The sequence below is a fragment of the Apus apus genome, chromosome 5, assembly GCF_020740795.1.
Source record: "Apus apus isolate bApuApu2 chromosome 5, bApuApu2.pri.cur, whole genome shotgun sequence".
Lineage (NCBI taxonomy): Eukaryota > Metazoa > Chordata > Aves > Apodiformes > Apodidae > Apus > Apus apus.
The window spans coordinates 63,768,394-63,785,223 of NC_067286.1; the positions used below are offsets into that span (position 1 = coordinate 63,768,394).

A 16,830-nucleotide genomic window follows, 5' to 3' on the forward strand; every position below is an offset into this window, starting at 1 on the left:
ACAGGTCTACGGGCCACTAGACCCTGCAGGAGGACTTCCACAATTGTGCTGTCCACCTGGGACAGCTCTGCAAGGTGAAGGTAAATGGGGCAGAGTGTTTGCACTGGGGAGCTGCATGCCACAGATCCCCTGCTCAGTTCCCTCACAGCCCAAGCCAGGACTTCAGGCAACACCAACAGCCAAGTTCCACTGACCAGCAGGACCCTGAACCCCCGTGTTTTCCAGGGATGGAAACTCCACAGTATCTTCCTTCTACTTCAGAGTATGGACACATTGGTTTAAGGCCCAGAGCAGCCCACTGGTGGTTTGGCCACTCAGCTCCAGACATTTTTCCTGCCAACAGGCAGCAATGTCCCTTACTGACAAACAGAGGTGGGGCCTGGAAGTGGCTGGAGACAGGCTGGGGGCTGAACTTCACGTTTTAGAGGTGACATGGTCTACAAAAAGCAACCACTGGATGAACTGATGACCATGCATCAATCACCTTCCCCTTTCCTGCCATGATACCCTGACCAGGCACTGCTCTCCTCCAGCCTGTAAAAAGCCCCTTTTGCACCATGAAAAAGGGGAGATCCTGAACATGCAGCACTGAGACCAGTCCTGGCCAGGTCCATGTAGGAACCCAGGCAGGGAGGTTTCCCCTTGAGGACAGGCTGAAAAAGTTGCGGCTGTTCAGCCTGCAGAAGAGAAAGCTCCAGGGAGACCTTAGAGCACCTCCCAGTGCCTGAAGGGACTCCAGGAAAGCTGGGGAGGGGCAGAGAGGGACAGGACAAGGGAGGATGGATTAAAACTGGAAGAGGGGAGATTTAGGTTAGAAATTGGGAGGAAAGCCTTCACTGTGAGGGTGGTGAGACCCTGGCCCAGGTTGCCCAGAGAAGCTGTAGCTGCCCCATCCCTGGCAGTGTTGAAGGGCAGGTTGGATGGGGCTTGGAGCAACCTGGGCTGGTGGGAGGTGTCCCTGCCCATGGCAGGGGGTTGGAACTGGATGATCTTTAAGGTCCCTTCCAACCCCAAACCATTCCATGATTTTATGCTTTATGACAGGAGAGCCAGGAGACACAAGCGCTGTGAAACAAGGTGCTCAGCACCACTCACCTCTTCCATTCTCCTGCTGTAGGTGTCTTTGGCAGTGGCAACTGCTGCTAAATTGTTGGCTTCTGCTGTGGCCTGCAAGAGGGGCAAAAGGGGTACAAAGTTTAGCAGCAGAAAGACAGGGTGAAGAACTGTAATTGCAGAGAACAGCAGCCACCAGCCTCCTGGGCACCCACAGGCCACACGTGTACATGGCCAGGACGTGCACAGCACCCTGTGTTATTAATGAATTAAAGAGCTCCCCTGTCTTAGCCAAATGTAGTCTCCCCAGCCTCTGACCAGCACCAGATTAGATCATCCCATATTCACACATCCAGTCTCCTCAGTTCCCCCAGGCAGAGAGAGGAGAGAGGATTCCTACCCTCCAAGCCAGAGCAACGAAAGTTTTGGCTTTGGCTGTGGGAAACAGCCAGAGAAGAGATAACAGGCTCAGTGGGATGTAAACAGCTCCAGCTGCAGCCTCCTGCAAAGCTGTCTGGCTCAGAGAGCAGAGCTGCAGCCACTGCCTGAGGGGGGTCAGGCCACCCCCCTGTGCGACTCCACCGCAGCCCAAGATGACACTCTTTACCTGGGGGGAAGCATTTCAGGTGAGCTGGCTGACTCCTGGCTGCCAAACACCTCCCAAAGGGCTGTTCCTTGGGTTGTTACACTAAGTAGTTGGAAGCAAAATCACAGAAACCCAATGTGCTGCTCTAGGTGGACACCTCTGACAATGAAGTGGAAATGAACGGCAGTTCCAGGGCATGGATGCCCACCAGCTCACCCACCTGCAGCATCGACTTTGGGTGTGGCAGTTCCTCCCCTTGGTAGATCTTGATGTAGGCCTGCAAAGCAGCACACAGGAAAGGAAATCCCACTGGATATGGCATTCAGGAGCAACACACACAGACACCCCCCACCCAGCTCCAGAGACAGCTCTGCACAGCAGAGGAGGACGTTCCTGGCACAAGGTGGCTTCAGCAGGGGATGCTCTGTCAGAAGATGCTGCACAGCTCCAGGCCAATTCCTTGGCTGGCCTGGGTCAGTCATCATAGAATCACAGACTAATCTGGGTTGGAAAGGACCTTAAAGAGGCCATCCAGTCCCAACCCCCTGCCAGACACCTCCCACCAGCCCAGGCTGCTCCAAGCCCCATCCAACCTGCCCTTCAACACTGCCAGGGATGGGGCAGCCACAGCTTCCCTGGGCAGCCTGGGCCAGGGTCTCACCACCTTCTGACTAAAGAATTTCCTCTTAATGTCTCACCTAAATCTCCCCTCTTCCAGTTCCAATCCATTCCCCCTTGTCCTCTCACTACAAGTCCTTGTCAAAAGTCCCTCCCCAGCTCCACCACTTAGGCTGAGGATCTCTCCCAACGGATTTGCACCTACCTCTGTCCTTCAGTGAAGGAGAAGGAGCTAGAGTCAGGCAGGTGGTGAGAATTACTCACTGATGTCTTGCATTAAAATGTCCCAGTAGTCATGACAACAAAAATCAGCTTTTTCCAAAGGCAATGGGAATAGGGCCCTCAGCCTACCTCCCCCTGGTCCTCAGTTCTCCAGGGAAGGAAAACAGCCCTGCCCACTCCTTGGGCTTAATGCCTGGTCAAACGTGAGACCATGAGGGGCTTGCTTTCTGCAGGACTACTAACTAGACCAAGAACATTTCCTCCAGCCATCAAGTGCTGGCCTGCCTGCTGCTGCTGTCCCCTTTAATTACAGCAAGTGTGCCAGAGATGAACAAGCCCACTCTTCTCTTAAAAAAGCCAGTACCTTAAAATACTCCACAAGGCCTCTGCAGGTGATATGGTTTCCATTGATCTCCTTAACGTCCAGGCTCTCAGGACTAAGAAGCCAAGGAATCAAAATCTTCAAGTTCTTGATGAACTCATCGTCTATTTCTGGAAATAAAACCCAAGGTCATCAGCACAAGCCCAAGGTCAGACTTGTGCTTCACACAAATCACTAGTGCACTCACATGAAACAAGAGCAGGAGAGTCCAGGCAGAGTCTCCACCACCCTGTTAATTTAGTGATGTGGGTCCTCAGACAATGGTTGTGGCCCCAGGTAAGTTGTTACTTAACCCACAGATAGACTGTACAGCTGTGCATGAACCCACAAACCAACTCCACAGCCCCAAAAGAAACTTGAACACAACTGTGACTGCATAGGAAAAAACAAAATGCTTTTGGTGATGATGCTGAGAGCCAGAAAGCAGCATCCTCTTGCCTAGACACACACAGTCTTTGCAAAACATGACCTTTAGTGTACAGAACATGGACACCTCCTGTGCCTTCCCTTTGCTCTGCTCATGGCAGTGCTTCCCACACACCCCTAGTGGAAATCTTCTGCCAGGCTCTGTGGCTCTCAACCCTGCCACCTCCTGTGCCAGCAGCTTCTGAGCCAAGTTCCTGGTCCCCTCTGAACCCCTATGTGAAATCTGAGAGGGTCCATGGGCTGCTTGTGTCACTTCATCAGAGGCAGACTCATCTCCTAACAGTCATTCTTATGGCTCCACACTCCCTGGCATCCGTTCACTGCCATTTACATTAAACTGTCCAAGGCTGGAGACAGAAAAAGCAACGCAACATCCAAGGGTTTGGAAGGTAAGGGGAGAGGGGAAGTTTCCCCCCAGTTCTTCCATCAACACGAAAAGCTGAGTACAGCTCTGAGGGAACAAGGAAAATGGTGTCAAGAAGCTGCTGCCAACTACTGTGCCAGTTCAGCCCACACCACTTGTTCAGTACTACCCAGCACCTGCAGTTCAGGGGGGGATTTAACAGGGATCAGCTCAGCTTCCACCAGCACGTTCCCTGCTGCTGCCTCCCTGTCCTGCTTGCTGATTAGCACAGGGTTTGCCAGAAGAACAAGCCTGATCACCAGCCAGATGAAACCAGAGAAGAAGTGACATCTTTCTGACTGCTCATTTACTTTAAGTGACTAATGGGCCACTTTCTCCACAGCTGAGACTGCAAGCAGCTGCTTCACATCAAACAACTACAAAAATCCACAGCACGTGGCTCCTTTGGGGGTGGTGAATCTCACCTTGGCCTTTTTTCCTTCTCCTTTTTATTTTTACCTGTTGAACTAAGTCTGACCTGTAGGGAAATCACTGATGAGGTAAGTCAGGAAGATTAAATATTCCTTGGAAAGCTCTTCAAAGTGAAATCACTTTCCTTGGAGAGCACGTGTAACTTGCCTTCCACCTTCCCCCAGCACGGCCTGCCCTCCAGCAGGCAGGACACCCAGCTCCACACCCCTGCCAAATGGCAAGGGAGGAATAATTGGTTAATTACAAGCTTAACACCGTGCCCATAAACTTCCCATCTCAGCCCTGCCCTTCCCTGGTTGCCTATCAGCCACCTGTCCTGACCCTGCACCTTTTCAGCCTCCCACACCTTTCTGGCCTCCACCTCTGCCTCAGGTTCAAGGACCTGGCAAGGAACAGGCAGCTGCTGGAGTTGGAAGAATGAGCAGAGCACATGTACGTTGTTGGGAGGAGGATCCAGCTCCTCTCCCACAAGTTTCTTCATGGAGAAGACTTCTAGAAGTTTCAGGAGCCAGCAGGACATTCTGGCAGGCCATCTTAAAAACCAGACCTTCTGCCTTCGTACCTTTCAGTTTTCCATCAAAATTAGGGTTGGTGGCAACTTTCAGGCCGGGATGAGGTAAGAGGAAGCAGGAGATTTTGGTGAAGCAGGAATGGATGTGCTTTCTGACATTCTGCAGCTCCTCGTGCTGATTCCCCGAGACCTGCAGGAGACCAGTTTGGGGTGAAGGGGTTTCCCTCTGATGGGGACATGGATAACACCAAGGTGGTGCTGGCAGGAGCACAGGGAACTCTTCACCATGGCTGCTTACAACAGTAGAGCAAGCCAGGACATCCCACAGGAGTGTGCCCCACCAGGACAAAGGCAGGGCTCCTCCAGTGACCAGGGAACTCATGTATCTCTGACCACACTCCCTGGGGCTTGTTATTGTCTTTTGGAAAATGTGCATGTCCGTGTATGACTGGAATACAAAAACATTTGGGGTTTCCCACTAGAGCCTTTCTTGTCTCCCCTTTAATTAGGTCTCTTCTCTACCAAATCCCTCATGCATTTCCTCTTTAATCCCAGAGGAGCCCTGGCCCATCAGTTTTACTGCACAACCACTTTTTAACTCAAACATTGCTCCTGGTCTCTAGGGATTCTGCTGACTCCAGACTTGGACACTTTTCCCAGCTGCTCCCAGGACAGGAGCTGCAGGGAGGAGGGCAGGAGCAATCTCAGCCCTCCACTGAACATGGCAAGGAAACTCAGCCTCCTAAAATCCCTCTTCTGTGACTTTAAGGCACTGGGTAAGGGTGACCACAACCAACATCTCCACCATGCAGTTGACACTCCCATCCAGTGCTGTGGCCACCCAGCTGAACCCTCACTGCTGCTCCGACCCCATTCCCTGCTCCCTGCCCAGGATTACACTCTGGTCCCCCAGCCCAGGGTGTCACCTCATGCCCTGGGCACCCTCCATCCAGGTAGGAGATGGTAGTGGATCATCCCAGGTCAGAAGAACCCACCTTCAGACGCTTCTCCAAAAACTTGGCACCACCATCTGATCCATAGGAGAATTCATATGGGAAGCTCCAGTCACGAACAAGGAATATAAGGGACTAGAAAACAGAAACACAGCAGGGTCAGTGCCACAAGGTGCCACTGAATCAAGGGTACCAGCTGCTCCAGCTCAGAAAAACTCCTCCTTCAAGGGTGCTGCTCAGTTGTTTGCTGCTAATCAAGGGACCAGGACATGACACAGTATCACACACACACAGTATCATTCTGGTTGGAAAAGACCTTCAAGATCATCCAGTCCAACCACTACCCCAACTCTGCCACGTCCACCACTAAACCCTGGCCCCTGGCACCATATCTGTCTTAGATGTCTCCAGGGATAGTGGCTCAACTTGCCTCCTCAGACAGCCTGGATCACCCAGTCCAAGTTCCACCCCAGAGCAGGACAACCCCAAAGTTCACACCATGTCCCTGAGGGCATTGTCCAAATGTTTCTTGAATATTGTCAGGTTCTGTGCCATTGCTGCTTCCCTGGGGAGCCCATTCCAGTGCTCCACCACCCTCTGGGTGAAGAATCTCTTCCTAATATCCAACATAAACCTCTCCTCTGCACATCTTCCTACCATTCCCTCGGGTCCTATCGTTGGTCACCAGAAAGAAGAGGTCAGCTCCTCCTCCTTCAGAGACGTGTAACTCTGCTGCTTGTTATCCAAAGGGGGCTCCCAAGGGAGTTCAGGGCCTCCCTGCCCACCACCACCACTCACAGCAGATGCCAGAGCCCCCCAGCACCCTTCTTGCTCCCACCCTCCTGCTGCAATGAGACCTGGCCCCGAGTCTCTGCCCGGCTCCAGCACCATCTCACACCTTTACTGGTGGAAATACCCCCCTGTGCAGGGCTGTCCCAACATGGTGCTGAGGCCACACACACTCAATGCACGTTTGGCTGTGTCCTCCAAGGGAAAGAGGAGGGCAAACCCCAGGCTGCTGGTCAGGTTTGATAGGGGACAGTTGAACTCCCCTTGCTTGAAGGGTCAAGCACTGAAACTGCAAAACAAGGAAGAGATTTTTTTTTTGCTAACCAGGACAAAAGGCAGCGAGTTCCCTAATTCCAGCCACATTTAGCTCCATCCTATGGGAATTTTACAGGCTCATTTTTGCAGCCTTTTTCACTAGGCAACCTTCCAGACAGACTTTTAATGAGAAGCAGATGCAGGATAACGAGGGTGAATAAGAAATTGCTGCCTTTTGTACTCTGTATTGAGGCACTCAAAGTTCCTATGCAATAAATAAATAAATGCCAGTAAGGTCAACTTTTTATCTTTAAAAAAAAAAATGTTTTCAGAGGAATTCATGTCTCCAGAGTCTCATCTGTGCAAGGGACCTATGTCCTGTGTAATAAATACACAGTTTGGAGGGTGAAGCCCTGAACACTGTAACCCAGGAGGGCCTGGCAGGGGTGCCAGGGTTTCTCTCATGCACATGAATAAGCAGGTCAGCATTTCACTGGAATTTCCCTAAAAAATTGTCTATCTTTAGAACAAAACATTAGGGGAGGGAGAGAAAATATTTCTGCTCCTTCTTTCTCTTCCATAAAACATCAGGAAAGGTTAAAAAAACCCAAAACAGTGAGCTGGCTGTTCCTAACTGCATGACAAGCCACAGCAATTGCACCCAGTTGAGCTGTTTCAGCACAGGCTGTTCTTTCTAAGTCCGGGAGATGGTTAGGAGAAATGTCCATGTTTAGGACATGATGCATTCCTTGCTCTCTTTGACTTGGGAATTATTGTCTTTTTTCTTAAGCAAAACTGTTCTAGACGTGCTGTCCTTACCATGCCCCACGGGCCATGCCCCCTCCAGCCCAGCAAACTGCCAGGCACAGCCTGTGTGAAGGCATCACAACCAGGACTGGTGGCTGGTGGAGGTGCAAGTGCAAGGACACATTGTGGAGAGGAGGGAAATGTTAAATTTCCACTGTCAAGTATCACTGTATCACTTCCCTTCCAGCAGGATTTTGACTTCTCTTCCAGCAACCTAGAACGGTTGCCCAGGGAAGCTGTGGCTGCCCCATCCCTGGTAGTGTTGAAGGGCAGGTTGGATGGGGCTTGGAGCAGCCTGGGCTGGTGGGAGGTGTCCCTGCCCATGCAGGGGGGTTGGATCTAGATGACCTGTAGGGTCCCTTCCAACCCAAACCAGTCTGTGATAGGATCAGTGCAACTGCCTCGCTATTGACACTTTGCACTCCCCGCTCAGCAGCATTTTCCTACAGGAGCTGTTTCCCAAAGCCTCCTTTCCAGATCTGTGTGTTTGAAGGACAAAAGAGGTTCCACTCGTTTGACTTACAGGCCTGGAACCTCACCCAAGCAACTCCAGCTGTAGAGTCCCTTCTGCAGGGAGATCTGCCCCAGTTGGAAGGCTGCAGCTACCTGAGAAGCCCTGGCAAGTCTCCTCAAGCTCCCCTCCCCATTCAGGTGTCCCCTCATTAAGAGTGTGCTCCTCCTTGCTGGCTGACTTTGTGCAGCCTCAGCTGCACCCTGGAAAAGCAGTTTATTTACTACCATCCTGCTCCCTAATCAGAACACCTGGCTGTCTTTAAAAACATGCTGTGCAGGAAGGAGCCCACTCGTGATGTGGACAGGAGGCATCCATGGCCACATCCTCATCCATCTTTCTACCCAATTTTATCTCCCCCCCCCAAGGGTCACCACCAGTCGTTTGATATTCTTCCCCAGATCATTAATGAAGATGACAGTGAATCAGAGAGACCCTGGGGGGGGAGCCCCAAGGAAACACTTCTGAAGGATGATGATTCCCCATTAAAATTAGTTCAGCGTGCTCTGCTGTCTATCAGTTAATGAGTTTTTAATCCATTTACAACAGATTAAAACAGACAATGCTGACTTGGTACTTGCTTTTAATCAGCATGGCAGGGAGATAAGGCTCAGAGAAGGCAACTTATCATGGTGATAGTTACCTTTATCAACAGAACTTGTGGTCTTTTAAAAATTGATAATGGGATTGTTTGACAAGATTTGCCATCCACAAAACTGTGTGACTTGACAGCAATTATGGTCTTTGGTAAAATCAGAGCCTATTATCCAGTCCTAATGACTTAAGCATATTTAAGTTTCCCCTCACAGCCTCCTTTTTATTGATGGAATAGGAATTATTTCACTTCCACTGAAATATTTGGCCCCATTACCCTGATAAGTTTTTAAATAAGGAACAGGAATATTTATTTAATGTCTGGCTTTTTTCTCTACCCTGTTAAAATTCTCTCCCAGCTCTTCCTACTACATATATTCTTACTGGTAGCTTTCACACTGTTTATCAGTCCCCTGCCCATACCAGCATCCAATATACCCTCAAAGCTCTCCATTTGTTGTACTTTTTAACCTTTTAACTTTATTTCCACTTCCTGACCAGACACCCTGTAAACACCACAGGCCTTCCAGGATGGTGGTGAAGACAGCAATTCTCTTCTTATGCTGGAAGGCAGAAATACTTTAATTGCAACCTATTCCCAACTATTTGCACTTTTACAGCATGTTTTGCTCTCTGCTGTTTTCCACTTGGGGAAGCTCACAAACCCCCAACCAGCAACCACCTTTCCCACCATGCACATCAGCTGGAAGTTGGACCAAGCCATTGGGAACGCCAAAGAGCACCTGGTTAAAGGAACAGCTTGTACAGAACAAGGCCAGAGCCCCCCAGAAGGATTTTTCCTTCCATTTACCACCTTGGTCATGCAATGAGCCCAGACCCCACAGACCTCAGACCCCACTCCCTGCCTCACACCTGCTCCCACAGACCCCAGAAAGCTTCCACCACCTCCCCAGCCTCCCAGGAGCACAGGATGCAGTGCAGCTGTAATCAAAGCCACACAAAATCATCACTTGCTCTGCGAAAGGACTGGAGGTTTTGTGAGCTGCCACAGCCCAGCCATGGGTTTCTTCTGCCCCCCTTCCCTCTGCTTGGTCTCTTTTTGGTCATTTTCACCTTCCTACTGGAAGGGGCTGTCAGAGCCCACCACCCTCCCAGCTGCTCACAGCTCTGGTGTCCAGAGCAAGCTCTTGTCTGCCTGACACTCTCCCTTGTTTTGAATGCCAGCTGTCCCAGGCTGGGAAGCAGCAGGGTGAACAGATGCCCCTCACTTGAAGTTCCAACCCCACTTGAACATCCTCACAGCTCCACTGTCACTTGAGAGAGCTCTGAGCTCATCCTTGTCCTTTCACTTTGCCAGGAGCAGGGATTCCCAGGGCAGGAGGGTTCAGACTTCTCAGAGTGAAGGCTGAGCAGAGTCTCCAGGTAGGCAAACCTGATGCAGAACCTGACTGCTCTCCAAGCCCAGGGCAGAGCCCTCGGGATGGCAGGGGCTGAGAGGGGAAAGAACAAGGGATGCCGGATGTATTTGGAAGCCTCCTTGGAGCAGCACAAAGCCTTTGCTGAGCCAGTCCCCAGGCAGCCCCATCTCCTCCCCATCCTGCAAACTGCAGTGACACCTCGTGGTGAAACCAACCGGCTCAGGACAAAGCCACCTCTGGGACAAGCCCCTTCGAGGCCAAGCCACCTTCAGCAGAGAGGACGTGTGCTGGCCAGGACCCTCGGACTCACCTGGAAAGGTTTCAGGAATGTCTCCTCCATGGCCAGCCGGCCGTACTCGGTGAAAAGCTGGAAGAACAAGCCAAGAACAAGAGGGCTGTTAGACTGTTAGTCTGCACAGCTGGACAGATGGCCATGGGCCACCAGCACAGCAGCAAGGGAGGGTTGGTGACTTGGGGCTACCAGCACCATTCACAGGGCTGGAACAGCGTGGCTGGCTGGGTGCTTTTGGTTCACATCTGAGAGGCACACGGAGCCGTGCTCAGCCCTCACGTGAAAGATCTCAGCCTGGATTATTATTTTTTTGGCTGCCAAATCTGTGGAAAATGGCCCAAATCAGCTGCTTGCTGTTGCTTTCACACCAACCAGAACCTTCATGTCCTAGAGTGGAGCCCCACTACCTTTAAACATGCCAGGAAGGAGCAGAAACGAGTTCAGAAAGAAGTACCTTCCCTGCACACCCCCGCTGTGCCAAGGCTGCAAGATAAGCCTACCAGCAAGATTTGAAGGCTCTCCAGCCTCTGGGGACTGTAATTTCTAACTGAAGGCACAAATAATATATTTCACAGATGCTTAAAAGTGGGTCAACATGTTAAACAATAATGGCTTGAAATCCAAACTGAAAGATCAGAGTTGCACTGGGTAAGTTCAATGTTAAAAACACATTATTTCAAAAAATATTTCCTGGCTGAAACAAAACAAAATTCTTCAAATGCTGATTTTTCCAGCTGGACTTTTACTTTTCTTTCCTCTCTTAAGCTCCTGGCAAAGCCTACCTAGCCAATCAGTCACCTCACCAGAAGAGAAAGCTAGAGGTAATAGCAGGAAACAGGCCGGACACGTGTGCCACAAAAATCCAATTAGTTGCTTGTCTCCACCAGCCAGGGCTGTAATTACCCACAGGGGTCACCTGTCCTGTGCCAGCACCAGATGTCAACACCCAGGCTTATCAAGGGCTGCCCCATTTCTTTGGGCTTCTGCTAACAACCCAAAGATTCTCTCCTATGGTCTGAACAGAGCAAATTCTACCTTCAGGTTCCTCATCACTTAAGTCAAACGAGCACTTTAGCTGCCCCTGCTCATGGAGCAGCAGATGGAGGGTCACAGCAGCAGGAGCACAGCCAGGATGGGGTTAACCACCCTGCTCCCTCCCCATTACCAGTCACTTTATCCCCTTGCTGCAAGTCATGGAGTGTTTCAGTCCTGGCCTCTGATGGGTCTCTGCTCCCTGAGGAACCCCAGTATAATCCCACGAAGGACACACAGGCCACCACGGGCTGTACCCAGACAGGCAGACCAGTGATGGGTGCTCCACACCGAGATGGTCTGTGGTGGGCCCTCTACCCTCTGCAGTCTGCTTGATGCTCCTCTAACCTCACCATTGCAAAGTCCACCCTCTCTGGCAGCAACACTACCCACGACAACTGGTCCTGTGCACCGTGGTCGTAAGAAGAGACACTGCCCTCCACTTTGCAGTGGCCTCATACACGACTGAAGACCATCCCCACCTGCCCTCTCAGCCACTTTTGTCTCAACAGCTTTGGTTTCCCCAGCCTCTCCATGGCCTCCAGCCACCTGCTGCAGCACGAAGCACAGCCTGGGCCATTTGCAGCTCCACAGCCTTGAGGAAGGTACATGTCCCAGAGACAGGAACAGTCCCTCCTGGTGAGTGTCCCACTGACTGCTCTGCCAAAGCACCCAGGCCCCCAAGAAGCCATGCTTTGAGGGTGTGGGCAAGATAGGTTTGAACCCAAGTGACTGTTCCTCCACACCCATGGACCAATATGAGAGTTGGGAAATGGAAAAACCCTTCTGTGGTTCCAAATGAGAGCAACACAACTTCCAAGTGCAGAGCATAACCCAGGCACCCCAGAGCTGTGGAGCAGCCAGGAGAAGGGACTTACCTGCAAGTGCTGCAGATCATCCTCCTGCACATTCTGGGACAAGTTATAAACCTGCATTTAAAAACAAAAACTTCAGAGTACTCAGAATGGCCTGTTCTTCAGGCCAACATGTGGTCAGTGTGGTTAAAGCCTGTGACATTACTGGGGGGACACAGCCAGAGATGGGAAGCCCTAACAGGCTGTATGGCTGCATGTGTTGGAACACCTCCAGCCCAGAGGTTTCTCGAGCAGCACTGAGAAAAAAGCCCACCCAGTTCCACAGACCCGAGTCCTCTCCTCTTTGGTAGTTGGAAGCAAAGGGGTACATCTGCTGCTGACCCAACTCTTGGGGTGAGATGAGACTTCCCTGTGATGACGGAGTCATGTGTGAATCTTGCACTCAGCGCAGCCAACATGATGGCCTTTGTCTCTCCCATCAAAGGCTCTGGCTAGCTGCTGAGTTAGACTGGTGCCAAGCTACTGGGTTTTTGCCACCAGCTTTTAGGAAGCTTAAAAAAAAGGATGGCCAGCAGGTCAAGGGAGGGGATTGTCCCCTTTACTCAGCTCTCATGAGACCCCTGAAGTATTGTGTCCAGTTCTCGAGCCCACAACATATGAAGGACATGGAGCTCCTGGAGCAACTCCAGAGAAGGCCACAAAGATGACCCAAGGGCTGGAGCAGCTCTGCTCTGGAGACAGGCTGGGAGAGTTGGGGTGTTCGGCCTGGAGAAGAGAAGGCTCCAGGGAGACCTTAGAGTACCTTCCAGTGCCTGAAGGGGCTCCAGGAAAGCTGGGGAGGGGCTTGGGACAAGGGCAGGGAGGGAGAGGACAAGGGGGAATGGACTAAAGCTGGAAGAGGGGAGATTTAGGTCAGACATTAGGAGGAAATTCTTTGCTGTGAGGGTGGTGAGAGCCTGGCCCAGGCTGCCCAGGGAAGCTGTGGCTGCCCCATCCCTGGCAGTGTTGAAGGGCAGGTTGGATGGGGCTTGGAGCAGCCTGGGCTGGTGGGAGGTGTCCCTGCCCATGCAGGGGGGTTGGATCTAAATGACCTGTAGGGTCCCTTCCAACCCAAACCATTCTGTGACCTATGAAGTGATTTCTGGAGACATCCCCATCTTACCTGTATTGAGCTGATCATTGTGCTGAGGGCAAAGACGGTGGCTGAGTCCCGCAGGGTGGACTGGCTGTCAAAGGTCCCCTGTGTGTCCATCAGCAACACTGCAACCTGAGGGGCAGAAGGCTCCATGTCAGCTTGGATGCACCTGGTCAGCAGCTGCATCCAAGCAAAATCACCCTCAAATGCCAAAGGGCAGAGGGGGTTTTATTGTGCATTATTGTGCTGAGGATCTCCCTGCTTCTGCCTCATGCTCATAACTGGTGGGGGACACAGGAAAGAGCAACCCCAGACATTGGGCAGAAGATGATTTCCCCAGGCAGCAAAATGAATACTGTACAACACAGAGAAGGGAGCTGCTCTGGGATGCCCAGAGTCAGAGGGATCCCTGGAGAGCATCTCAGGGACACCGAGACATCGTACTAACTCATTAAACCCATTACTGCTAAACTAGGGAAATGGTATTGGAGACCTCCTCTCAACTTGCACAAGCAGTTGAGCCACCTGAGACAAGGCAGGAGAGTCTTACAAAAGCTGGAAGAGAATCAAGAGCTGACCAGCAAGAGAGAAGAAGCACACACCTTTTTACCATCGGGCTTGTCCACCAGGAAAACCTCACTCCATATCTGAATGCCCGTCGTCTCCCGCTCAGACCCTCCCCTCCAGGAGAAACCAGTCAGAGGCTCGTTGTCATCTCCAACCCAGTCCACTGCTTCCTGCAGGCAGGAACAGAAGAAGGTGCTGGGCTTCTCAACTCACTTTGGTTTTACATTTTTCTTCTATGCTGTCTCCACCCCAGTGCTGGAAGGGGGGCAGCCCCTGTAAGAGAGGTTTCCTACAGGGCAGTAAAGGTGAACATCTCTGCTCCAAAGTCAGGAGATCACTAGAGACCCACTGGTGCATGAGGCTGTGGAAAAGTCTACTCTATTACTTTGTGAAGTCCCCTGAAGCTACTGAGAGGCTTGAGCATTCCCAGAGCACCGTCCAGCTCATCCCTAGGAGGTACATGGGAGCAAGGAGCAGCAGCACCATACCCCTGGGAGCTGGAGCCATACCTTATTGTACATGTACCGCAGCATGAAGTCCATCAGGAATGATTTTCCTTTTCTAAAAGCTCCAGCAACGGACACAGCCACGACCTCCTTATCTCTGACAGCCTCTGAGAGGAGGATGCGGTTCAGGGCAGCCTCATCCAGCTCAAAGGAATGGTCATCTTTGACAATAAGGACCTGCACTGGTCCTGCCTTCCTCACAGACTCCTCCTCCTCGGAGCTCCACTCGTAAGTCTTCTCTGCAAAACTGCCTGCATAAGCAAGTGAAACAAGAGCTGTGAGGTTCCTTCTCCTGCAAAGTGCAGCATCACAGGCAGTGGGGATGGAGAGGGTGATATCAGGCCATCCAGCCCAAATATCCCAAAACAGCCCTGTTCAGGGCAGATGTCTGTTGAACCTGTCCTCACACATCTCCATGGAGACTCCAGGCCATTTCAGGGCCATGTGTCCACCAGCAGAGAGTTCCCTGCTGGACTCTCCCTTTACAAAACACCCCTTTTGTCCTACAAGAGCTGACATAGAGAACAGATCATTGTCTTCTTGCCTGCAACAGCTTCTCACATACACAAAGACTGCAGTAACACCTCCCTTAGCTTTGTCTCTGCCAGAAAAGTGAAGTCCAAACCTCCAGATCACCCCTTGCTATCACATCATCTAGGCATCTGAGTGCTCTCCTCTGGATCACAGAATCACAGAATGGTCAGGGTTGGAAGGCATCTCTGGAGATCACGGAGTCCAACCCTTCTGCCAGAGCAGGATCACCCAGGGCAGGTCACAGAGAAACGTGTCCAGACAGGTCTTGAAAGTCTCCAGAGAAGGAGACTCTGCAGCCTCTCTGGTCAACCTGTCCCAGTACTCTGTTACCCTCAGAGCAAAGAATTTTTTCCTCATGTTGAGATGGAACTTCCAGGTCCTTCCTGAAGGCTGTCTCAGAAATGGAAGCCCCATTCAACCTGAGGTGTCTGAGAACCTCACGTCTCTAACAAAGGACACTGCCTTTGCACATCCTGTGTGACTCCTGTTTCTGTAGCAACAGCAGAGTCCTGCTCCCCCTGCAGCCTACAGGAATGCTCCAGGTGCCCACCCTGGTATCAGCCACATCTTCACTCCCGAGTGGAAAGCACATGCAAAGCACAGGCATTGCTCACTTGCCCACTTGGAAACAGGGAGGTTTCCTGTGGAGCTGCTCTCCAGCACAGAGCTGAGGGCTGCCCAGGCTGTGGAGCATTCACCTGGTCTTCTGAGAAGGTCTCACCTCCCCACCAGGAGAGGGAAGAAGGGACCAGCATGATGCTGCAGCAGGAGCCTGTGGGAAGGACAGGCAGGGATGTAGTGCTTGGTCTCTGCATTCCTGCTGGGCAGTGGCAGGGGGACAGCCAGGTGGCCTGCAGGATCCTCTGGGCCAGTGCAGCTGAGATGAGAACAGCTTCCCATGGCCCCACAGTCCCTTCAGGCTGCTCAGTGTCACCTGCCAGAAGGACATGTTTTAAGCCCTGCCATCCACAGGCACTGCAGCCCTAGGGTTTGCAAAGAGCAGGAGAGCTCCAGTAATTTTCCTGTTGTTGCCTCCAAACTTCCCAGCGCAGGAAAGAGATGCCAAAGCTGATGACTGATGCCAGTCAGGTCACCTACAGCCACGGGAAATCTCCTCACCAGCAGGGAAAGGAGCACGTGATGGCAAGTTCCCCCACGTTTCTACAAAAACTTCCCAGTTTGTTCATCATCATCATTGAATGGTTTGGGTTAGAAGGGACCTTCAAGATCATCCAGTCCCAACCCCCTGCATGGGCAGGGACACCTCCCACCAGACCAGGTTGCTCCAAGCCCCATCCAACCTGCCCTTCAACACTGCCAGGGATGGGGCAGCCACAGCTTCCCTGGGCAACCTGGGCCAGGGTCTTACCTTGTTGGCTCAGGCTGCAACTTCCCAAACGTGGTAGCCTCAACCTAAACCTCCTCAGTCTCTGTTTCAGTCCCTGACTGGGACCCAGTTTCCAGCCAGTCCCAGCTGTTTCAAAGCACAAGGCCTGTGTGTGCACATGCTAAAAGCCCAGCTATAAATACCAAGAAGAACAGAGTTTTGCCCATTCTGGGCCTCTTTACAAAGAACCCTCCAGCAGCAACCTTATATTTTAAGTAACAGCAGTGCTTTTGTAGGGGTTTCTGAATTCCTATGATCCTGCAATGAAATATCCAGATCATTAAGCCTGGTTGCTAGGGGATTTCTGGTGGCTCTTGGACATATACTACCAGCTTTCTTTGCTCACAGTTGTAAAACAAAGATCTTTTCTTCCCGATGCTTGGAGGCTTTTTTAGCAAAACAAAAGTCCCAAAGGCTGTGAAAAGCTAGATTCTCCACCAGACTGCAGCAGGCAGAAACCAAAGCACCCAACTCCCCTCAAACACCAGCTCCTGCCCCGTGTCATTGATTAGGGGCCTCCAGGGGGAAAAAAAAAAAAAAAATCCCATTTCAAATATATGGACTCAAGATCCAGGCACAAACACCAAATCACTGGAAATGAAGGCCTCAGTGCTCTTGCTGCACACACCAAACACTATTTC

At 51.6% G+C, this 16,830-nt stretch overlaps 1 protein-coding gene across 2 annotated transcripts in view; it reads right to left on the minus strand.

Annotated features, from left to right (window-relative positions):
• Nucleotides 1-16,830, minus strand: part of ATL1 (atlastin GTPase 1) — a 31,257-nt gene that overhangs the window by 5,792 nt on the left and 8,635 nt on the right. For both annotated transcript variants that reach the window (XM_051621163.1, XM_051621162.1), the window contains exons 2-11: nt 14,272-14,519; nt 13,798-13,932; nt 13,223-13,327; nt 12,124-12,174; nt 10,232-10,288; nt 5,629-5,721; nt 4,685-4,823; nt 2,844-2,971; nt 1,860-1,916; nt 1,096-1,167 (exon numbers count right to left, since the gene is read on the minus strand). In XM_051621163.1, the coding sequence (XP_051477123.1) occupies nt 1,096-1,167; nt 1,860-1,916; nt 2,844-2,971; nt 4,685-4,823; nt 5,629-5,721; nt 10,232-10,288; nt 12,124-12,174; nt 13,223-13,327; nt 13,798-13,932; nt 14,272-14,519 (1,085 nt within the window). The remainder of the gene's footprint in view (nt 1-1,095; nt 1,168-1,859; nt 1,917-2,843; nt 2,972-4,684; nt 4,824-5,628; nt 5,722-10,231; nt 10,289-12,123; nt 12,175-13,222; nt 13,328-13,797; nt 13,933-14,271; nt 14,520-16,830) is intronic.